Source organism: Stegostoma tigrinum, chromosome 5 (assembly GCF_030684315.1).
Source record: "Stegostoma tigrinum isolate sSteTig4 chromosome 5, sSteTig4.hap1, whole genome shotgun sequence".
Lineage (NCBI taxonomy): Eukaryota > Metazoa > Chordata > Chondrichthyes > Orectolobiformes > Stegostomatidae > Stegostoma > Stegostoma tigrinum.
In genome coordinates, this window is record NC_081358.1 from 41,269,142 (window position 1) to 41,294,327 (window position 25,186).

At 41.7% G+C, this 25,186-nt stretch overlaps 1 protein-coding gene across 3 annotated transcripts in view; it reads left to right on the forward strand.

The window, feature by feature from the left end:
• galr1a (galanin receptor 1a) overlaps positions 1-25,186 on the forward strand; it is a 48,593-nt gene that overhangs the window by 7,808 nt on the left and 15,599 nt on the right. For 2 of the 3 annotated variants that reach the window (XM_059645957.1, XM_048528627.2), the window contains exons 3-4: positions 4,558-4,623; positions 18,636-18,949. In XM_059645957.1, coding sequence (XP_059501940.1) covers positions 4,558-4,623; positions 18,636-18,949 — 380 coding nt within the window. Of the gene's footprint in view, positions 1-4,557; positions 4,624-18,635; positions 19,670-25,186 lie in introns of those variants that run through there. The other variant, XM_048528629.2, reaches the window with a different exon arrangement.

The following is a 25,186-nucleotide window of genomic DNA, read 5'->3' on the forward strand; positions in this document are numbered from 1 at the left end:
CCACTGCCCCTTCCGCATAAGGAGATAGCGTGGTGGTCAGACACCATGCCAAAGGAGGAGACACATACAGTGCCCACCAGAAATGTCTTCATCAGACACTCTAGAGGTGGCTGGACCAGCCATAGATCCTGGGCTGAACCGAGACACAGTGAGAAGGTAAGGAAGCAGAAAACCTTCTGATGGTGCTTGGGTAACACAGGAGACAGTTAATATAAATAAGTTTTGACATTTGTAAATATATGCTCACCTTTCTACACCAGCTGTGTGCGTGACCGTTTGACTAGCTGCAACTGCAACATTGAAGCTACAGATGCCATCTGTTCTTTGCACTAAATTATATTTGATGATCCAATGTTAGAAGTGAGCAGCTCCTGTACCATAGCAGGCCATGGGGGAATGGTAGACAATTGCTACTTGGTCAGGCTTTACAAATGACAGAACATTGCTAATGCATTACAGCCATTAGTGCGATTGATCTGCAACATTGTATGATATGGCCAACAGCGCTTCAGGCAAGAATTTGGATTCCAGACAGTCAGTTAATGCCTAATGACTAAGATTCACACAGCATGTCGTGCTGTCAGAGGCATTCCATATTGTATGGGAGTGTGTGTAATGCAATTGCCCTTTGAATGGTATTACATTACTCAAAAGCAAATCCCCCTCCCTCATTGAATGAAACAACATATTCCATTCACTCTGGATGTGGTCACAGCCAATTTCATCTTCATTTTGCATTTGTTAATTTTAGGAGGTGCTCTTCATGCAGTGAATCTTAGGTTCAGCCTTTTAATATTGGTCAACCCCCAAATGTAAATATTTTTGTTGATCATTCTCTCCATAAATCCCACAACCCCATTGGTTTTGAACTTCTGCACAAGCATTCACTGCCTCCACCACCAAAGCTAAGAAGCAGCAGTGTGCATTGTCAACAAAATGCACTGCAGAACCTATCCAAAGCCCCTTAGACAGCACTTTTCAAACCCATGACCACTTCATCTTGAAGGGCAAAGGCAGCTGATACATGGAACACCACCACCTGCAAATCCTCCTCCAAGCCACCGACCATCCTGACTTGGAAATATATTGCTGTTCTTTCAGTGTCATTGGGTCAAAGTCTTGTAACTCCCTTCCTAACAGCATTGTGGGTCGACCGACATTTTGTAGACTGCCATGGTTCATGAAAACAGCTCAACACCACCCTGACAAGAGCAACTAGGGATGGGCAATAAATGCTGGCTCAGCCAGGGATACCCACATTTCATGACTGAATAAAAGAAAAGAATAAAAGAAAAGAGTCCCCACTGAGCCTGTATATTTAGGATCTCTGCACTGTCCCCCTATCAAAGCCAGGGAACTACTGACTGTTGATGACTTCCTCTCCCTCATTAGTTTCTTTTCCTTCATTTACTGCTGTCTCCCACATTGTATCTTGAATTGACCTCTTGCACAATTCTAGTCCCTGAATGTGCTGCCTCCAATCCCCACAAAAGTTTCCCAGCTTCCTTCGCACAACAAAGGCTCCTGATAGCCCCCACTTTAGTAACCCCAAGGACAGAACATGGGCAGCCCCCATGAGTGATTTAGCCAGAAAGCTCTGAACATTGAGTGACCAAACCTCTGAATTATGTCTGCACATTTCCTGCGATCCCCTGGACTGATTACATTGGACCCACAGAGCTGACTGTAGCCCACTCCTCGGATTGTAAATGTTGAGACTCCCCTGACCTTGACCACCTTGATGAGTTGAATGACCAGGCCCAAATACCTGGACTAATGTTAGAGGCTGCCCTTGACTTACTGTACTAACTCGCTGCCTGAAAGGTGCCTTGCTGGACATTTCTGAAGACTACTTGCCTTAGACTGTGAGACATGGTTATTTGCTTGAAACATGTGCAGGGTGCTTGCTGTGTACTGTGGCTGCTATATGGTCCAGGTGTGCGATTAATGTAACACAATACCATAAAATGTCCATCCCTTTGATTGATGACTGCTGGCGACCATAACAAGCTGCCTGGCTTTTGATCGGAGCTAAAAGGCAATTCAGGATAGAAGCACTATGAGCCTTAGCTCTTGTTTAGTGGATAAGTCACCAAAAGGCAAGACAAGGCATGGCTGAGCATCAAAGTAGGGACAGAGTGAGTGAGTGCTAAGTGAGCAATCAAGAAGTAGTGAGGTGCACCGAGTTCAAACAATGAGTCGGATGCCTGTCATTGGTGTAAAGTAGCCCAGCAACAGGATAGCAATGAAAGATGCCTTTGAGTTCTAGACTGCAGCATTGAAATGCAGATGCATATTGTAAATGGATGGGAGATGTGTCATGATGAGGATAGATTGTATTGGTTGCTAATATGCACAGATATGGCGTTCTTGATCATTGCCAATGGAATATACCCTGAGATATTGGTGGCTGGTGAGCAAGATGGAGTTCTGGAGGAACAAGCAGTGAGCTGGAGTTGCCAGGTAATCACTTGGACTTTCATATCAGCAATGCATGCTCCATACTTTCTATCTGATGGGTGGGAGAACAGGAAGCAGCATATTTATGAGACATACATAGGCAGTAAAGAAAGTAATAATGAGCGATAATCCATGCAAAATGGTCTCCTACCATCACTAGTGGGAGCCTTGTTATGTCATCCAGTAAGTTTAGAACTTAAAATTTTTGTGATTGAGTATGAAATCATGCTTTGACCTCCATCTTCTTCAAGTGTCAGAAGTTAACTAAACTAGTTAGCATCCTGAAACAATGGTCTAAGATCAGCCAGCTGTGGCACAATGGGCAAAGGAACAGTCAGTTCAGGAACGGCTGGTTATACAGTAACTGGTCAAGAGACAGCTGATAGAGGATTTCATTGGCTAGCATTGACTAATGGCAAAATCCAAACAGAAAACAGAATGCATTGAGGTCCGTTGCATTGGTATATGAAATTTGTTTCACACCATCAGCAAAATGGAAAATTACGACTACATTGAGCTGATATTCATGTTTTCCATTGTTATCAACATTGAAGAGAATTCGGACTGCAATAATCAAATAAACTTTCAAGGAAACACGAGCAATAAGATAAACAATAAACTGTACATTTATTTGAGTTAGTTGACAAATACATAATTGATATACCTCAAAAGGAAAACAACAACTGGTGAACAAAGTGAAGTCTGATCCTAAACACTGAGGTGACTGGGAAGAGAAAGGTTCAGCCAGAACATTTGAATTCCTATCTTCCCACGAAAATCCTCAGCAGCTTTTTCAGACATCAAGCCAAGAAAGATGCACTCCTCAAATAGGAAAAAATATCACGTTGGTTTCATCAAAACTGCAATGGTTGAGGGCAAATAATCTACATTGTTTAGCACAGATCTATGGGCAGCTCCAGAATAAAAACCTGCTAATGGAATTTGATGAGCAGAATGCTCATACAACATGGAAGGTGCTGTGAAGGTGCCAAGGTAAGTGGCTGCAGTGCAACATGTAAATGGTATTCAAATGTACTCTGTCACATTCCTGCCTTCTGCCATATAGATGATAGACAGGTTTTGTGGTAACATAAGGTGCATTACATGCCTCAGACATCCTCGCCTCTGATCTGTCTTTGAAGCCAAGGTATTTATCTAGTTAGTTCACTCAAGTTTCTAGTCAGTAGTAACCTGTATGATGTTGATAGTGGAGGATTTCAGTGATGGTAATGCCATTGAATATCAGAGGAAAAAATGGTTATGTTCTCTCTTGTTGCAGATAGCTATTGACTGGCATTGTGAATGTTACTGTTAGTTATCAGCTCAATCCTGAATGTTATTTAAGTATTGGTGCATATGTGCATGGATTGTTTCAGTATCTAAGTAATGGGAAAACAATTTCCCTTCACTCTATCCTTGCCTACAAATTGTTAAATTACTAATGTCTTCCAATTCTGAAGGTCACCCAGCCTGAAATATTTTGTCCCTCCCTATCATATGTGACCTGTTAGCTACTTGCAGCATTTTCAATTTTTTTTACAAATTTTTTTGGTAGAGGTTGCTGTGCACAGCAATGTGGTTCTGACCAGATGATCTGTTATTGTGAGTTTAATGAAGGGATGAATATTGACCTGGGATAACTGGCCTATGTTCTGTGAAATAGTGGCATGGGAGATTTCTCCATTCACCTGAGAGAAGCTCAGACCTGGAACCCAGAGACATGAATGTCAAGTCATGGCTGATATTCTGGTTAGAATTCCAAAGCATGAAACCGAGGTGGCAGATAGCATAACTGCCACTAATCGGGCAAAAAGGAAAGGGGGGAGATGCACCAGAAGGCCAAGGAGCTGGTTAGTTAGGGGCTTTGACGATGTTGGACTGAAGCAGTTGACAGAGCAAATTAGGTTGGTTACAGGGGAATGGTTCTGAGTTGGATGCTTTGAGGGTCTGTGTGGACTTGTTGGGCCGAAGGGCCTGTTTCCACACTGTAGGGATTCTGCGAAATTTAGTACTTTTTTAGAAAAAAAAGTAAAAGAAAATACTTGCGTTGATTGCAGACTATTCAGCAATTTTATGGTAACATTGTATTACTTTCAGGTGCTGAATCACTTGCACAAAAAATTGCGCAATATGTCGAAGAAGTCAGAAACATCTAAGAAAAAGGTAAGCTAATTGCATAAAAATTGCAATTTCCAGTACTAATCCTTTTTGATCTTTGTGCTCCTCCAAATCTAGCCTCTTGTGCAGTTCCCATTTTAATCATTTCATCATTGATGATACTGACTTCAATTATCAGCCCTGAGTTGTAAAATTCCCTCCCTAATCCCTCCTACCTTAGTACCCTCTGCTTCTCTAAGATTCTCCCTTAAAACCTACCTTTTTGAACATACTGTCCTCATTTCTTCTTATGTGATCCAGAGTTAAATTTTGCTTTCTAACAGCCCTGTGGAAATCCTTGGAATGTTTCACCACGTTCAAAGTGCTGTATAAATGCAAATTGTTGTTGAAAGAGTATAGCATTCATTATGTTATTGAGTAGACTCATTGGAGTTGAAACAGTCTTACCAGTGTGCATAGTCCGATACCTAGTAGACAATAAGGCGGCACGGTGGCTGAGTGGTTAGCAATGCTTTCTCACATTACCAGGGATACGGGCCTGATTCCACCCTCGGGCAACACAAACACACACACACACACACACACACACACACACACACAAACACACACACACACACACACACACACACAAATCTGTGGGATGAATCTGTATTTGCAGATATGTTCTATTTTGTTCAAAAAACACACAAATTATTGTCAGTCAATGTGGCATTTTATAAATTCTTACTTTAGAAATAAAACCAGTCTGACTCCAAACCAAAACAGAAACAGATTCTAAAAAAGTTCTAAACAAGGCCTTACACCCAACATGCATTGTCTGATCTAAAATGTCACCTCTTCTTTACATTGACAAAACCTTTCGTTATCAGAACTGTGACTTGAAAGGAATTCAGGGATAGATATATATTAATCAATTAAAACCTTTTAACTGATTCAAGATTTAATAGCATATTAGGTTTGTTTAATACATCCTTATCAGTGGTGTGACTCTGTGATCTTTTAGTTATAAATTCTGTGTCTAATACCACCTCATTAACACCTGAAGAAAAAGCACGGTTCTGAAAGCTTGTGTTTTCAAATAAGCCTGTTGACTATAACCTAATGTTGTGTGATTTCTGACCTTCTGGAAGAAAACATGCACCAAAGCACTTAAATGTGCTGAAGGTTACTCCACATTTAATAAAGAGAAACAGATAATCCACATAGCCTCGCTAACCTCATATAATAAACTGGCCAATAGCTAGGAATTATAGTAAGAAATAACAGTGATGAATGCTGAGACAAATTTTAGTCAAAAGCTGTCGGAGGAACGTAACAAGTTACATATGGGCAGGAGGACAAGGCGTCTTCATATGTGTGAATGGCTGCAGAGACCAATCCATGTTCAGCCCATTTGCCACACATGAAGTGGTTACAAGGTATCATTATGAGTCGTTGATTGGTGCAATGTTGGTACTAGTTGCCAAGCCACCGAAAGCACTTAATCACCTTAGTGGCACATATCATTCTCCAGGTGATGTTGCCACTTTCCTCTGTTCTCAGTGAATGTCTTCCATGTGTGAGAATCCATGTTTAGGGCCTTCTTGGCACACTTGCATGCGTCATTGAAGTGCATCTTTGTGTATTTTGCTGGTCATTTTGCTCCGCTGTCCTCACTATGCAGAAAATCCTTCCAGTGTACACCCTCTTCTGTCCTATGAATAGCATCTCGATCTTTGCTCTTTGAATGAATTCTGCACTATCAATACTTCCTTTCAGGACAAGTATCAAGTATCATGTCACAATCATGACATCATCCAAGTGGATGTTCAGATGAGGCAATCATTATTTTAAGGAAGGAATTAAGCACTTGAAAAAAATGTCTCCCATTTACACAGCATCCCATCCTACCCTCAGACATCCATTTTATAACCAATGGATTACTTTTAAAATCTGTTACAATTACGTAGACAGTTGTAACTCTCCATTTCCATGTAAAGCCCTATAAATGGCAAGTGAATAAATGAGCAACTCATTTCTATTTTGGTGGTGTTTGCTGGGTGTGGAGTAATAGCTAAGAAATTGGGAGAACATAACATTAGTTTTCAAACATTGTCAGTTAATGTTTTATAATACCCACCTGAACAAATTTTGTATATATCTGAATGCCAGCACCTCCAAATCACGCAGTACTTACATTGTTATTCATTCACAGCATGTAGGGATCACTGGTATAGTCAGCATTTAAAAAGAAAGTAAGCTCAAAGTTTTTTTTCAAAAAGAATAAATTCTTTCTTCATATTAATGTCATAATTTTGCCTAGCCAAATAAAAAACATGTTTTTTAAGCCCCATTATTAGATATTTCTGGAATTTGCACACTGGAGCTTATTGAAGCAAAATGGAATATACCTCAGGACACCGTCTACAATATTGTACTTTTAATATTTGGAAGGCAATAGTGACAGATTTGAGGTTGACATCACTTTGATAGAGCCTGTCATTGAAGCCATGTGGTCTACTCCCATTAATTACAAGAGAGACCTGAATGAGAAGACTCTGAATGCACAAAGACCCGCTTAAAGTAAGGTCCAGCAGGTTGCAAGGCTATGTGCTGGTGACTACTAGTTGTATTTTTGTCTGAAATTTGTAATGTTCTTTGGCCCAGTGAATGTCAGAGCCATAAAGGCAAGATCAAAAAGGCAACAAGTCCATCAATGAAGATAGCAACTTAAGTGCAAACAAGGGTAGTGGAGGTCATCACAAACTGCAATAAACATTTGGAAAGATAAGTGGAATAACATGCTTTGGAGTGTACACTCTAACAGGGGAAGTTCTAGATGCTAGTAAAAGCCTGCCGATAATAACAGAGCTGATATTGAATTCACAGTGGAAGAGCTTAATAAAGGTGTTAACTTGCTTTCCATTAACAAAGTTCCAGGTGGTGATGCTTTATTGCTTGAAGATGGGAAATTAGCCCTCCATGCAAGATGTGCAATGATTTTGACTCTGTAAAAGAACAGGGGTATAGCAGCGATTGCACCAACCATTGAGTCATTTCCTTGCTTCGCATTGTAGGAAATATATTTACCCAAATTGCCCTTGTAAGCCTGCACATTGTGGCCGAATGCACAACCTCGAATCCCAGTGTAGTTTCAGAATAGGAAAGTTTCAGAACAATTTACAATTGACATGAGCTTCTTAGTCTAAAAGCTTCAAGAGAAATAGCAGGAATGAAGGAGACCAGTATATATTGCCTTCATCAATATCACCAAGCTTTTCAGTCATGTAAACAGAGACAGACTAATTAAGCTGCTGGTGAAAATTGGCTACAAACACAAAGAATATTGGAGAGATTTAGCAGGTTGGTCAGCATCTGTGGAAAGAAATAAAGTTAACTTTTCATGACTGGTATGACTTTTCCTTCGAACTTCTTCAGAATGTTATCTGCAATTGATTGCTTAGTGTGATCTCCTCCTTCTAGTATAACATAAGAGGTAAACTCAGGCATTTCAAAGCAACTCAGAATCCCTTTAAAATTTGCAATCTGGTCAAACCTGACTGAGTTCTAGCACGAATAGTCTTTGACTTAATTTTCTCTTTGCTGCTTCTATATAATGTCAGGCCCTACCATCTTCAGCTGCTTCATCAATGACCTTCCCACCATCATAAGGTCAGAGGTGGGGATGTTCGCTGATATGGCACAATGTTCAGCACCATTCGTGACTCCACAGATACTGAACCAGTCCATGTTCGCATGCAACAAGATCTGGACAATATCCAGGCTTGGGCTGACAAGCGGCAAGTGACATTCGTGCCACACAAATGCCAGACTATGACCATCACCAATAAGAGACCATCTAACCACTGCCTCTTGACATTCAGTGGTGTTACCATCACTGGGTCCCCCACTATCAACATCCTGGGGGTTACTATTGACCAGAAACTCAACTGGACTCAGCACATTAACAGAGTTGCTACAAGAGCAGGCCAGAAGCTGGGAATACTGTGGCCAGTAACTCACCTCCTGACTCCTTAAAGCCTGTCCATCATCTACAAGGCACAAGTCAGGAGTGTGATGGAATTCTCCCCACTTGCCTGGATGCATGCAGCCCCAACAACACTCAAGAAGCTTGACACCATCCAGGACAAAGCAGCCCACTTGATTGGCACTATATCCACAAGCATTCACTCCCTCCACCGACGCTGAGTAGCAGCAGTGTGTACTATCTACAAGATGCACTTCAGAAATTCACCAAAGATCCTGAGACATCACCTACCATCTAGAAAGACTAGGGCAGCAGATATATGGGAGCACCACCCCCTCCAAGTTCCCCTCCAAGTCTCCATCCTGACTTGGAAATATATTTTTATATATATTACATATTATATATATATATATATATTCCTTTATTGTTGCGGTGTCAAATTTCTGGAATTCACTCCCTAACAGCCTTGTGGGTCAACCCACAGCAGGAGGACTGTAGTGGTTCAAGAGACAGCTCACCTCCAGCTTCTCAAGGGCAACGAGGGATGGGTAAGAAATACTGGCCAGCCAGTGATGCCCACATCCCACAGAATGAATAGAAATTAAAAAGGTAATTTACAGAGGATAATAAAATGTGAGGCTGGATGAACACAGCAGGCCAAGCAGCATCTCAGGAGCACAAAAGCTGACGTTTCGGGCCTAGACCCTTCATCAGAGAGGGGGATGGGGGGAGGGAACTGGAATAAATAGGGAGAGAGGGGGAGGCGGACCGAAGATGGAGAGTAAAGAAGATAGGTGGAGAGGGTGTAGGTGGGGAGGTAGGGAGGGGATAGGTCAGTCCAGGGAAGACGGACAGGTCAAGGAGGTGGGATGAGGTTAGTAGGTAGCTGGGGGTGCGGCTTGGGGTGGGAGGAAGGGATGGGTGAGAGGAAGAACCGGTTAGGGAGGCAGAGACAGGTTGGACTGGTTTTGGGATGCAGTGGGTGGGGGGGAAGAGCTGGGCTGGTTGTGTGGTGCAGTGGGGGGAGGGGATGAACTGGGCTGGTTTAGGGATGCAGTGGGGGAAGGGGAGATTTTGAAACTGGTGAAGTCCACATTGATACCATATGGCTGCAGGGTTCCCAGGCGGAATATGAGTTGCTGTTCCTGCAACCTTCGGGTGGCATCATTGTGGCAGTGCAGGAGGCCCATGATGGACATGTCATCAAGAGAATGGGAGGGGGAGTGGAAATGGTTTGCGACTGGGAGGTGCAGTTGTTTGTTGCGAACTGAGCGGAGGTGTTCTGCAAAGCGGTCCCCAAGCCTCCGCTTGGTTTCCCCAATGTAGAGAAAGCCGCACCGGGTACAGTGGATGCAGTATACCACATTGGCAGATGTGCAGGTGAACCTCTGCTTAATGTGGAATGTCATCTTGGGGCCTGGGATGGGGGTGAGGGAGGAGGTGTGGGGACAAGTGTAGCATTTCCTGCGGTTGCAGGGGAAGGTGCCGGGTGTGGTGGGGTTGGAGGGCAGTGTGGAGCGAACAAGGGAGTCACGGAGAGAGTGGTCTCTCCGGAAAGCAGACAGGGGTGGGGATGGAAAAATGTCTTGGGTGGTGGGGTCGGATTGTAAATGGCGGAAGTGTCGGAGGATAATGCGTTGTATCCGGAGGTTGGTAGGGTGGTGTGTGAGAACGAGGGGGATCCTCTTGGGGCGGTTGTGGCGGGGGCGGGGTGTGAGGGATGTGTCGCGGGAAATGCGGGAGACGCGGTCAAGGGCGTTCTCAATCACCATGGGGGGGAAGTTGCGGTCCTAGGCCCGAAACGTCAGCTTTTGTGCTCCTGAGATGCTGCTTGGCCTGCTGTGTTCATCCAGCCTCACATTTTATTATCTTGGAATCTCCAGCATCTGCAGTTCCCATTATCTCTGATACTAATTTACAGAGGATGTTTACTTACATAGCAGAACTGATGAAAGCTGATCTGCCTTTCCTGTCTAATATTCAAGACAAAATTCTGTTAAGTTCTTGTTGGAGAACTGTTTTACGGTGATGAAGTCACACTCTGATTCCATTTTGAGGAGCACTATCAGCTCCAAATGGTTGAATGCTCTCACACTGGTAAAGTGTTTGGTTTGACCATCTGCAACAGGAAAGCACATGTTATAGTCCAGGATGTTGCCACACTACTATTTATCTATTGTCATAGCATTGTTGTTAGTGACACATATGTAGGCTCCAAGACAACTAGCAATCTGTCACTTGATGCTGAAGTGATCACAAAAGTGAGGCTGTTATGCCTGAGTAAGCAGGTGTGGAACAATAGCAGCATGATTGAGAACATCAAACTGTACCTTGACTGAGTTCCCAGTGTACCCTCCTATGGCAGTGAGCCCTGAGCAGCAGGAGAAAAAGCTATTAGAGATAATAAGAACGGCAGATGCTGGAGAATCTGAGATAACAAAGTGTGGAGCTGGATGAACACAGCAGGCCAAGCAGCATCTTAGGAGCAGGAAGGCTGATGTTACAGGCCTAGACCCTTCATCAGATAAGGGGGATGGGGAGAGGGTTTTGAAATAAGTAGGGAGAGAGGGGGAGGCGGATCAAAGGTGGATAGAGGAGAAGATAGGTGGAAAGGGACAGACAAGTTAAAGGGACGGGGATGGAGCCTGTAGAGGTGAGTATAGGTGGGGAGGTAGGGAGTGGATAGGTTGGTCTGGGGAGGACGGACAGATCAAGGGGGTGGGATGAGGTTAGGAGGGAGGGAATGGAGGTGCGGCTTGCGGTGGGAGGAGGGGATAGGTGAGTGAAAGAACAGGTTAGGGAGGCAGGGACGAGCTGGGCTGGTTTTGGGATACAGTGGGGGGAGAGGAGATTTTGAAGCTTGTGAAATCCACATTGATATCATTGGGCTGCCACCCAAAGGTTGCAGGAGAAAAAGCTAAACTGTTTCTACCTTCTCTGACTCAGAACTAACCTCAGCACTCCTTGGCAGGACAGAGCCCCTCATGATTGCTAATTGCACAGAGTCATTGCTAAGCCAGTGATGTTTATGCTGGTTCAGCCACATTCATTAGTTGACAACACAAAGACCTTCTGTACAGTGAACTGTTCACAAGGTTGTAAACTTCTGGGCTTCCATGTATGTTCAATTTGAAGGATAAACCCCTTGGAACAACTTCCTAGTTACAGGATTAGGCATCAATAGTTTTCTGTACTCTTTCTGGAATGAAGATGTTGAGTGATTTTGCCAGAATATTTACCATTTTACAGTACCCAAAGAGGAGGAGCCCTACCCACCAGTAGATGCTAGATCTTGCTCAGGCCATTCTGGACAGGCCTTAAGGAGTCAGGAGGTGAGTTACTGGCCACAGTATTCCCAGCTTCTGGCCTGCTCTTGTAGCCACTCTGAAGATAGTGGACACAGATACTGAAAAGTTGAAGGTAGCCACTGATGGGTCTGACCTTTGGAAGCTGACTATTTGGAGGGACATTGAGCAGCTAAGTAGAAATCAAGAGCTCAGCTGATGCAGAAGTAGGCCCACAGAAAACAGAAACCAGCAAAATGAGCACCATCTCCTCCCGCTGATCCAACTGCATAGAACGGCATACCAGAGTGGGGCAACCCCAGGCAAAACTTAACATAGAGTCAACCATCTTGACAAAATTCTTTGTTTTATGAGATGGGAGGCTACCATTGTCTTCCTCATCTTTAACTGACCTTATCAGGCTGGTGGGGAACCGGGTAAGGATGGTAGATTTCTTTTGCTGAAGGCCAGAAAATAATAATTAAATGGCCACTGTGACTAGTACCAGGGCTGGAATTTCCTTCCTGGGGGCAGTTTGGCAGATGCTGGGTGGTGGGGAAGACGGCTATACAATTAAGTGTCATGGCAGCAGTCATTTACCCTCTCTCACCTGCCCTGCAGTATTGTACCCGTTGTGGGGGAGACTGCCGCCTCATGTCCAGGGCATCAGGACGAACCATCACGGTGGGCTATGAGCAGTTGTCTTCTGATCAGGCACCCTGTGCCCATTGGAGGCATAAAACCCCTGCCCAATGTATTCTTACCCAGATTCTCCAGCATTTACTCTCCCAACTACCCTGCCAATAGCACCCCTACCCCTGGGGCCTGCCAGATTGGCCTGAGCGAGATCTAGCACCTACCTGTGGGTTGGGCTCCTCCTCTTTGGGTACTGACTGCTGTTTTTGGAGTAATTTGCTGGCTTGGAGGAGGAAATGGATCAGTTATGATCATGAATCATTACAAGCTACTGCATAATTTGCATCGCACTACTGAGATTGTGTAATCAAATTCCCTATGAACTCCAAGAAATTGCTGGATCTGTCCTTTCTGTATTAATTGAACTTTGTAGCATTACATGAGGTAAGGACACATTTAGTAAAATGGTAAATATTCTGGCAAAATCACTCAACATCTTCATTCTAGAAAGAGTCCAGAAAACTATTGATTCCTAATCCTGTAACTAGGAAGTTGTTCCAAGGGGTTCATCCTTCAAATTGAACATACCTAATTTTAATTTTTTTTGCTTTTCTTTGGTATCTCCTCTTTTGCCCTCTTAATGAAATATCTCTTTCTTTCTGTATCTAAGTTGACTGTAATCTATCCTATTCCCTATTCGGTACTCCACCACTTAAATTAAATGACTGACAGACAATTGGTCCAGTTATTCACTGAGAATCCAATTGTTCCATTGACTCCTCATCATCAACTCACCATTGCAGCAGTTCTGACACAAAATCAGGATAAGAAAAAGATCCAATCCACAGTGATCCAGGAAATATTAAGGCTGCTACTTTTCAAATTACAGATTTTTCGAGTGTAAATGACTGTGAGAAAAAAAAACAAGGCTTTGCAATCATAGTATAGAACCTCAATTTATGCCTGACCTTAGATACAGCCTCATACTACTCTTAATATACTGACAAAGCATTATTGATAACGAGACAGACTTCTCTGCAGCAGTCAACACAATACTGATCAAAAGAAGTACTGGAATAGTAATGAAGTGTGAAGCTGGATGAACACAGCAGGCCAAGCAGCATCTCAGGAGCACAAAAAAAGGATTCTCCAGCATCTGCAGTTCCCATTATTTCTGACTGGAATAGTAATGTTTCCTTGGTTACATATTACGTTGATGAGGTACTAATGGAACAGCTCATAACATTGAATGTAAAAGCTTTATCGTTTTAAAGTGAAACGGAACGTTCTTGGCAAAAGCTATGAGTGCTTTTAACAGAAATATCAATTTCAGTTTCAATGCTATAAGCAACATACTTTAGTTATCAAAGATTAAACCATACCTTACCACATTAAAGAATATGTGGAGTACTTCATGCTCATGACAGTTTCAAGCTTTATTCTTGAGTTATGCTCTGAGAAAGAAGAAATATGAGCTTACTGTATTTCTTCTCCTCACCATTATTATTTTGTGAGCAGCATCGCCTGCTTTTCAGATGCTCAGTCATTACCTCCTATTTGCTAGCTTTCTTAAATGTCAGACCCTATTGCCTGTGTTTTAGGTCACAATAAGTCCTATACCCCCATCAATCATATTGTGCAAGATCAAATACCGAGAATACCTACATTGGCTTCCTGTCAAGCAAAGTCTTGGTTTTAATATGCTCAGTCTTAATTTCAAATTCTTCTATGTATTCATAGAACACAGAACAGTACAGCACAGTACAAGCCCTCCAGCCCACGATGTTGTGCTGAACTTTTACCCTAATCCTAAGGTCTGTCTGACCTCCACCCCTAACCTCCATCCATATGACTATGTAATAGCTGCTTAAATGCCCCTAATAAGGCCGACTCCACTACCTGCTCTGGCAATGCAATCCAAGCCCTGACCACTCTCTGAGTAAAGAACCTACCTCTGACATCTCCCCTAAATCTATCTCCACTTACTTTAAAACAATGCCCCCTCGGAATAGCTACCTCCACCCTAGGAAAAGGTCTCTGGCTGTTTACTCTATCTATATCTCTGATCATTTTGTATACCTCTATCAAGTCATCTCTTATCCTTCATCATTCTAAAAAGAAAAGCCCTAGCTCTCTCAACCTTTCCTCATAAGACCTTCCCTCCATTGCAGGCAACATCCTGGTAAATCTCCTTTGCACCTTTTTCAATGCTTCCACATCTTTCTTGTAATGAGGTGACCAGAACTGGACACAATGCTCCAGATGTGGCCGAATCAGAGTTTGTTATAGCTAGAGCATAAATTCACAGCTCTTGAACTCAATCCCTCTATTAATGAAAGCTAGCACCATACCATATTCACCCCTTCCTATCTCTGCAATTCCTTCAGTCCCGTGAAATTCTAGGATCACGATGCTTGTCTCATTCTGGTCTCTTGTGTATCTTGATTTTTAATTATTGGTCTCTCATTCAGTGTTTAGATTCCAAGTTATAGAGTCATAGAGCCATACAGCATGGAAAAAGATCCTTCAGTCCACCTTGGCCATACTGACCAGGTTTACCCATGTAAACTAGTCTCATTTGCCTGTATTTGGCTCATATCCCTCTCAACCTTTCCAAGTCATGTTCCTGTCTAAATATTTTTTAAATGTTGTAACTGTTGCTGCATTTACCACTTTCTCTGGCAGTTCATTCCAAATACTAACCATTCAGGTCCCTTTAAATCTTTCTCCCCTCACATTGAAAATATGTTCTCTAGTCATGAACTACCCTACCCTAGGGAAAAGACGCTTTAAGGTTATTCATCTTATCTAAGCCCCTGATGGTTTAATAAACCTCACTAAGGTTAGCCCTCAACCTCCTATGCTCCAGTGAAAAAAAAATCCCAGCATATCCAGGCTCTCTTTATAACTCAAACCCTTGTTCCAGCAACATTCTGGTAAATCTTTTCTGAACCCTCTTACATTTAATAATATTCTTCCTACTCCAGGGTGACCAGAACTATACAAAGTACTCCAAAAGTGGCCTCACCAACATCCTGATGTTTATATAAATGACAAACAGTGGGCCTAGCATGCATCCCTGCGGAACACCACTGGCCACAGGCCACCTCTCCAAAAATGAAGACCCTAGCACCACCCTCAGACTCCTCCTATCAAGCTACCTTTGTATCCAATTGGCAAGTTCTCCCCGAATCCCACGTGATCTAAATTTACTCAGTAGTGCACCACGCGGAACCTTGTCAAAGGCTTTACTAAAGTCCATGTGGACTACATCTACTCCTCTTCCCTCATCTATCATTTGGCCATGACCTCAAATACTCAATCAGGCATGTGAGACATGATTTCCCACACATGATTAAGCTGTTCAAAGAAGAACAGGGATTGGTGGAGCCAAAGGCTGGAAGCAGCATTTCAAAAACCTTATTTAGAAACGGCAGGCTTCTCTGTATATGTATTTAACTTTGGTATTAAAGAATCTAGAGAACAGAGATTCACCAAAGAACAGTTTCTTCTGGAATCCCTTCCTTGCATTTCTCCCCTATCTACCTGGCCACCGTTAAATATATGTTCAGGCCTTCAAGATTTAGAGAGGGCATTGGCTGTTGTGTCAAACTCTTAAATAGCATAGCAGGTGTCAAATGAGTGCTGCAATCTCCCATTTATGCTCAGTTCAAAGTACTATTTCCTCTGCCATGCCCTTTCACCGAAGGGTATATGTAGATCACATGGGGAATCACACGATAGTTACAGCACAGAAGGAGGTCATCTGGCCCATTGTGTCTACGAAGGCTCTTTGAAGGAGCAATCCACCTAATCCCACACTCCACCTGTGGTTCTGAACATTTTTATTCCTTTTCAGATAATGGTATAACTCCCTGTTGAAAGCTGCAATTGACTCGTCCCTTCCACCCTCTCAGGCAATGCATTTGAAATACTACCCAGCACTGCATGAAAACATTTTTCCTTGTGCCATCATTGTTTCTTTTGTGAATCATTCTAAACCTGTGCCTTCTACATCAATCCTTCCACCAGTGAAAACAACTTCTTCATATCTATTACATCCAAACCCTAATTGCATATGACTACCTCTATCAAATCTCCTCTTGAATATTCTCTCCTGCACAATAAAAAAAATCCACTTTCTCCAACCTTTCTACAGAATGGAAGTTCCCTACTCCTGAAGTTGTTTTTGTGAATTGTTTCACAACTTTGTTGCTTTTTTACTCTAAGCATTTAATTGTATAGTCCAGTTTGCTGTATCCTTTAACTGCCCTCTGAACTGTGTCGTCCCTTCAACGATTTGTGCAGGTAGACACACAGGCCCACATCCTATTGCACTCCCTTTAGAATTTTACCCTTCACATTACAATATCTGCCTGTATTCTTCCTACTAAAGTGAGTCACTTCACATTTTCTGCACTAAATTCCACCTGCCATATACCTACACATTCCACCGACCTGACTGTCCTTTTGAAATTCTTCACTATTCACAATTGTTGATTAACATTGGTTCACAATAATTTCAAATTTTGTATCATTGACAAATTTAATTTTACCCTGCACACCAAAGGTCATTATTTTAACAGGAAGAATAAAGTTCCTAATACCAATCCCTGGGAAATCCCAAAATAAATATTCCTCTGAACTGAAAAAATCATTTATGATGATTTTCTGCATTCTGTCACTCAACCAAATTCATATCCATGCTGTCCCTTATTCCATGAGCTCTAACTTTTCTCTCAAGTCTGTTTTGTGGAACATTATCAAATGTTTCAGCAAGTCTGTGCACATCACACCAACAGAATGACTCTCATCAATCCTTTCTGTTACTTTGTAAAAAAAATCGAAAGTTAGTTAAACACGATTTGTCTCAGCAAATCCATTCTGCTTTCCTTAATTAATCCACATTTATTCATGTAGCTATTAATTTTGTTCCAAGTCATTATTTCTAAAATCATTCCCCACATTGAAGTTAAACTGAATATAATTATTGGGCTAGCCTTAACACCTTCTTCAAACCTTAGCACAACATTTGGAATTGTCAAGTTCTCTATCACCATTCCTGAGTCTATGAAAATTGGAAAATGAAGGTCAGTGTCTCTGCAATTTCCAATGTCACTTCTTTCAGTAACCTTGGATATATTTCATCCCATTCTGGTGCCTCTTAGTACACATAGCCTGTCCAATACTTCCTCCTTATCAATTTTACACCCTTCAAGTGTCTTTCACCATGATCTGAACAGCATCTTCTTTCTTGACAGACAGATGCAAATATTCATTTAATATTCAGACATGCAACATGCCTTCATCTATAAATACCTTTTTTGTTCTCCAATCTTCCTTTTACCGTCAACTGTTTAAATATTATCGGGTGGAAAAATCTGCTTGATGTCTTTTTAGACAAATGAGTTTTCAATTTTTTTTGGCGAAATAGAGATTAAGTAAACATTTAATAGCATTTGTGCTGATTACATTTCAAAATTACTTTGTGGCTGTGACATACTTTTGCGTCACCCCGAGGTGGTATGCTTCATAAATTCAAGTTCTTCGTTTCCTTCAATTGTGTGTGCTGTTTTGGATCAACATATGGAATGAAGGCAACATAAAGTCAGATATAGAAAATTCCTTTAGCCAGAGAAAGAGGGAGGGAACAAAAGCTTGGAATTATACTGTACCTGTAACACAGTAAAATCTCCAGAGCAAGGTTTCCTTTAAGCTGGGTGCTGTGTGTGGTCGTGTGACAATCTTGAATGTAACAAACAGGATTGGCGAACCAGCATTTCTTCTAATGTGCATGTGTGTGGCTGTGTAACAAGGGGAATCTACAATGCATCAAACATGCTGTACGCAATAAAGAAAAAGTAGTGGGAATGATAGTCTCCTTTGCTTTCAGGATGGCTAAAAGGAGAAGTAAGAGGTAAGGACTTTTAGGGAGAGAACTCCTGAGCTTAGAAGTAAATGTAGTCTGATAATGCTCCTAGAAAGCCCTTAGAACCTTTTTACTCAAATAAATGTTCTATAAGCTTGCACGTTGTTGCTGTAGACAGCTGTATCAATGAGCAACAAAGGAACCAGTAGATATAGAAGAAAAACAATTAAAGGGCTTAGTGATTGATCTCAAGTAACAAATGCTCATTGTTTCCTTTCTTTATCCATCCTGTTCCCTCCAGACTGCCCAAACGGTGCTGGTGGTGATTGTCGTCTTCTGCATTTCCTGGCTGCCAAACCATGTGATCAACCTGTGGACTGAGTTTGGTAGCTTCCCACTCACGGATGCTTCCTTTGCCTTCAGGATAGCCGCACACTGCCTAGCTTACAGCAACTCCTCTGTCAACCCTATCATATATGCCTTCCTTTCGGAGAATTTCCGCAAGTCCTACCAGCAAGTGTTCAAATGTAAGATCCGCAGTACCTCACCCTTAAATGATGGCAAGGAATATCGAATGCAGTCTGAAGTCATCCCATCTACCAGCTGTACCAATGTGTGAGTTGCAAATCTGCAGCATGGGAGATGTTAATACTGTAATATTCACCATTCATGCATTTTATGTTAGTGCAAACAGGCTATTGACTTACTGGAACCAAAGACAGCAGATTTCTCTGGAGCATTATCCTAGGTATTGAGTAAGCATGAAGCTGTGACAGTGTTCAGGAGGATTTTAGGCACAACACGGGAGTAGAATTCAGAACAAAGTTTGCCCTTGACATTCAAAGGATACCTGCAGGAAGAGATGACTGTGCATGTTTATTATGACAGCAACAGTATACTGAGATTCACTAATTAGTGTGATGTGAGAGCACAAGGCTTTACATTGTGCATTACCCAAGGAAAAGGGCAAATTGTCGTATTTGGCACAGTAGCGACAACATTCTCAGTATTTCATCTCATGTCCGACCTTAGATCGAAACATTAACTCTTGATTGTCTGCACAGCTGAGTAAAAGTTTCAGCATTGCCCACCTTTAAAGGCCTTACAACTTTGTGAATGATATGTTGATAGGCCACATAAGACAGTTGACATCATGAACGGAAATTGTCCACAGCCAAATCAGATGGAAATTGAAATATTCTGATTGTTTCCCTTTGACCTTATCACTTAATGTCTTTTCCAATTTGTTCCCCCATTTTTTCTTCCCTCCTTTCTGATCCATAGCTTTATAGATAAATCCAAGACATGTGGATTGGAAAGATCACTGGTTCAGTCCCAGCTGTGCCTCCATTTACCTGTACCATAATCCTGAGGATATCATGCTTAGTCTTTATCTTCAAGGGGTATGGGAAAATGGCCTAGAGAGAATCCAAGATAACAAAGTGTGAAGCTGGATGAACGCACCAGGCCAAGCAGCATCTCAGGAGCACGAAAGCTGATGTTTCGGGCCTAGACTCTTCATCAGAGGTCTAGGCCCGAAATGTCAGCTTTTGAGCTCCTGAGATGCTGCTTGGCCTGGTGCGTTCATCCAGCTTCACACTTTGTTATCTTGGATTCTCCAGCATCTGCAGCTCCCATTATCTCTAGAGAGAATTAAATACAGATTTTATGAGTCCTGGAAGAATACAACAGATGGTCAAAATGCAAAAAAATGAAGTAAAAGGAAGATTACAACTACAGAATCATACAATACAGAAGTAGGTCATTTCCCCTATTGTGTCTGCGCAGCTTCATTTAAAGATCTATTCAATTTGTCCCACTCCCATGCTCAGTCCCTATAACCCTGCATAGTTTTCCTTTTCAAGTACTCAGTTATATTATTTCCTTCTACAGAATTGAAGTATTTCAAATTGGAATTTAAAGCATAATTATTCCAGTTAATGAAGTGATTTTTCATTTTAATAGAACTTTTCTTTGTAAATCCGCATCACTAAAAGCAGATTATGTAGTCATTATCACATAGCTGTTTGTGGGAGTTTGCTGTGACAAATTGACTGTCATACCTCCCACATTGCAACAGCGACTACACTTCAAAAACTACTTCATGGGTCATAAATCATATTGGGCCATACGTTCAAATCTTTCCCTTTGCCTGTCCTCATTTCCTGAAGTGAAAGCTTTGATTTCGTGATGATGCATTGCATTGAAGAGATGAACATTCAATTTGGCTTTCCCACTGGAATGGGGAGCCAAGGGGATTGATGGATATGTTAGGAGACCAATGGTGGTGGGCTTAGGGATGGGGTAGGTAAACATGTCATGAAACCTCCAGAATATGTCAAGTCAAAATTAGTGATCCTATAGAGAAAGTAGTGCCATCATCACCGCAGTGTTGCGTTTTCATGCTGCATAACAAACAGTCAGTTGGGAGTATCAAAGCAACAAAAGGAAGCATAATTAGATGATCTCTCCCAGACTAATGCTGACTTTATGTAGAGGAATGATTGTTGAATGCACCCTGGAAACTGAGGGATAGATTTACAATGCTATAATTTAACTAAATGTACTCCAAAAAAAAAGGCCTTGCTTTCTACTTTATTTCATCCACTCTTGTGTCTCTGGCTGGGCCAGAGTTTATTGCCCATAGGGCAGTTAAGAGCTAGTGAGTTTTGAGAAGATTTGTAGCTCAGGTTGAGTTTCTGGATGTGAGTTTGCTCGCTGAGCTGGAAGGTTAGTTTTCAGATGTTTCGTCATCATTCTAGGCTCACTGACGATGTTACCTAGAATGGTGATGAAACGTCTGAAAACTAACCTTCCACCTCAGTGAGCAAACTCACATCCAGGGCAGTTAAGAATCAATCTTATTGCTGTGCATCTGGAGTCATGTAGGCTACAGCAGGTAAGAACAGCAGATTTCCTTCCCCTAAATAATATTAATGAACCAGATGGATTTTTCTGACAATCATATCATGGTCATCATCAGACCCTTAATTCCAGATTGTTTATTGAATTCAAATTCCGTCATCCGCATGTGAGATTTCAATCAGTGTCTCCAAAACATTAGCTGAGTTTCTAGATTAACAGTCTTGTGAATATACCACTAGGCAATTCCTTTCCTTAATAGAATCGCCCTTCACATTTGGAGGTCCCAAAGCATTTCTGAGGCTGAGGAATAAGAGGTCTTGCAGCAAAATAACTATTTCTAACTAATTATTTTCATTTTGAGAGCACATGAACATACAAAAGTGGACCATGAGCCTCCTCAAGCCTGCTTTACCATTCAGTAAGATGATGGCTGGTCTGCTTGTTCTTCAAATCCCCCTGTTCCCCTATAGCTGTTGATTTCCTTGCCTGACAATAATCTGTCTAATTTTGCCTTAAAAATGTTGAATGTCTCAGCCTCTGCTGCCTTCGGAGGCAGAAAATTCCTGAGCCACATACTGTCAGAGAGAAGACATTTCTCCTCATCTCTGCCATCAAGGTTTGATCCCTAATTCTAAAATAGTTACTTCTAGTTCTGGACTGATCCACAAGAGGAAACATCCTTTCCACATCGACCTTTTCAACATCATTTTATTTCTTATACAGTTCAATCAAGTAATCTCTCACATTTTTAAATGCCAGTGGAATCTACATGTCCAACCTATGCCCATAAGGTGAGCTGCTCATTCAATCTAGTAAATCTTCTGTGAACTGCTGTCATGCATTGACATCCTTCCTTAAATAAGGAAACCAAAATTGTCCTCGGTATTTGAGATGTGGGCTGACCAAAGCCCTATATAACAGAAGCATAACATTCTTTCTTTTATGTTCAATTCCTCTTGTAATAAAGGGCAGCATTCTATGAGCTTTCTTGATTACGTTATTCCTTGGGGTGTGGGTGCCATTGACAAAGTTAGCATTTATTACCCAATCCCAGTTGCCTTTACACTGAATGGCTTGCAGGACTATTTCAGTTCATGGGCCATTCAGAATCAATCTCATTACTATTGGTCTGGAGTCAGATGTAGACTAGAGCAAGTAAAGATGGTAGATTTCCTGCCTTACACAACATTAATGAAATAGATGGGTCTTCATAGCTAAAGTGGCATTCGTGAAACTAATGGCTAATTGCCATTGTTTCAAAAATTTAATTAATTGTGTTTAAATTTCACCAGCTTCCATTTCTGGTATTTGAGCTTGAGATCCCAAAGATTCTCCAGCATCTGCAGTTCCCATTATCTCTGATCCCAAAGAATTAGCCTGGACCTTTGATTTAATAATCTAGTGACATGGCCATTATCCGATCACTAGAAATTCAGAACCTATTCTTCTGAGAACATGGATTCAATTTCCAGCTTGCAGATGGTGAAATTTGAATTTCCACACGTCCACAATTCTGTTATAGAGAGAGTTCCAGGATTTTGACTGAGTAACAGTAAAGAACTTGCTTTTCTATCCAGGTTATTTATTTGGCAGGTCCAATCAGTTCCTGGTTAATAGTAACCCCCCTGGTATTGAGAGTGGGGTACTCAGTCATGATAATACCTTTGAATGTCATGTGTAATGGTAAGATTCCCTCTTCTTGGAGACAATATTTGCCCAATAGTTGTGTGGCACAAATGTTTCTTGATAATGGTCTTTAAACAATTGCTTGTTGGGCATTGGGTTAACTACATGAGTTAGTTTAATTTTTAAACAAAGGATATAATTGTAAGTTATGAAGCATAACTCTCCTAAAGGCAAGGTACATATACAATAACCTGTCCTTTCTGAAATAAAAGTTAGCTGTTTATATTCAGACATACAAACATATGAGCATACGGACAAGGAACAAGAATAGGCCATTCAGTCCTTTGAGCATGCTACACCATGCTGATCTGATTTTAACCTCAGCCCCACATTCCTGTCTATCCTTGATAATCTTTCATCGCTGTGATAATCAAGAATCTAGGAACTTCTGTCTTAATAATATTTAAAGACTCTGCATCCACTGCCTTTGGAGAAAGGAATTCCATGGACTTACAACCCTCTGAGAGAAAGGATGTTTCCTTATCTATGTTTTAAATGGGCATCCCCTTATTTTTAAACTATGGCACCTGGTTCTAGATTTCTCCCAAGACAAAACATCCTTTCAATATTCGCCCAGTCAAGGCCTCTCAGGATTTTGTGTATTTCTGTTACATCACCTCTGACTCTTTTAAACTCTAGAGCAAATGGCCTAGCCTGTCTAACGTTTCTTTATGAGGCAATCTACTCATTCCAAGCATTAGTCAAGTAAACCTTGTCTGAACTGCTTACCATAACAAATGAGCCTTCTGTTAGTCCAATATATTTTCTCTTCCATAACTTGTTCAAATTACTGTTCAGCCTCCTCAACTTTTTTTTCTTTGGAAGCCTCCCACTCAGTTGTAGGCCCTCTAAATCCTGCTTCAGTTTTTTTTTCACGAGAGCTTCATTGCTGGCATTTACTCTGAAAGGACTGTCATATGAACCATTTTCTCCAGCATTGCTATGAACTCAAGTCATGTCCCTATGGTTGGCATGATTCTAAACAGTGGAGAATTTCCCCTGATTTCCATTATTTCAGTTTTGCTTCAGCTTCTTGATGTCATACTCAGTCAAATGCTGCTTTAATGTCAAGGGAAGTCATTCTCACTCCACCTTCTTTGTCCATTGTGAACAAATGGTCTATTGAGGTCCCATGATGACTGGCCAGGTGAAGCCCAAACTGAGTGTTATTACAAAGCTAGTGCTGTTTAATAGCACTGTCAACAGTACCTTCTATCATGTTGCTGACAGTAGAGAGTAGACTGATAGGGTGGTTATTAAGTGGATTGGATTAGTCCACCTTTTCTGTGTCCAGATAAATCTGGGAAATCTACCACATTGTTGAGTTGATAGCATTGTTGAAATTGGACTGGAACAGTTTGACTGGGGGTGTATTCAGTGATATTGCTGGAACATTACACTGCCTTTGCAGTAATCAGTGCCATCAGCTGTTTCATGATACCACAATCAAATTGGCTGAAGGCTGGCATCTGTGATGCTGGAGAATTCCAGAAAAGGCTGAGATGGATCATTTACCCCATACATTGAGCTGAAGGTTGTTGTTAATGCTTCAGCTTTGCCTTTCGTTCTGATGTGCTGGGCTCCCCCATTATCGAGGATGAGGATATTCTGGGGGCTTCTACCTCCTAATAGTTCTTTTGTTATCCAAAGCTATTCATGACTGGATGTAGTAGGGCTGGAATGCTTAGATTGGATCCATTGGCTATGGGATACAGAAAACAATTTCACATTTCACAATGACATGATACATGAAACAATTATTACAATAGACAGACAGGATACCAAACAATTACTACATCAAGAACATAAAACACCAGGATATAGTATCGATTGCTAGTGAAGTGGCTGCTAATGGCAGGAGGCGATTTCAAGTTGTTATCGGGACACATTTTGATTTCAAGTTGCCGGTGAGTCTGGCTAGAACAAAGTCAGTGCCCTGGCCCATTTGTCAGTGACAGAAGTTACATGCTTCAGAAGTCTCACACCTTTCCAAATGTTCCTCACTTAACCTTATTTGAAACAGTTTAATTCTAATTTTATTCAGTCAGGAAGCTTAAGACAGTGTCTGCATACCGATGTGTGGGAAGATAAGGAGTTACAAAGTCTTAGACTGAATTCCTAGCTGGGAAGGAAGCTTCAGGTCAGTGCCTGCATACCTAAGTGTAGGCAGATAAAAGACATTAATTTACAGAAGTATAGAAATCAATGGGATGTTATCCCAATAACCTCTCAGTACTGTAGCCAACTATTCCGCTGTTACGTTGATGACTGCATCGGTGCTGTGTCCTGCACCCAGGCTGA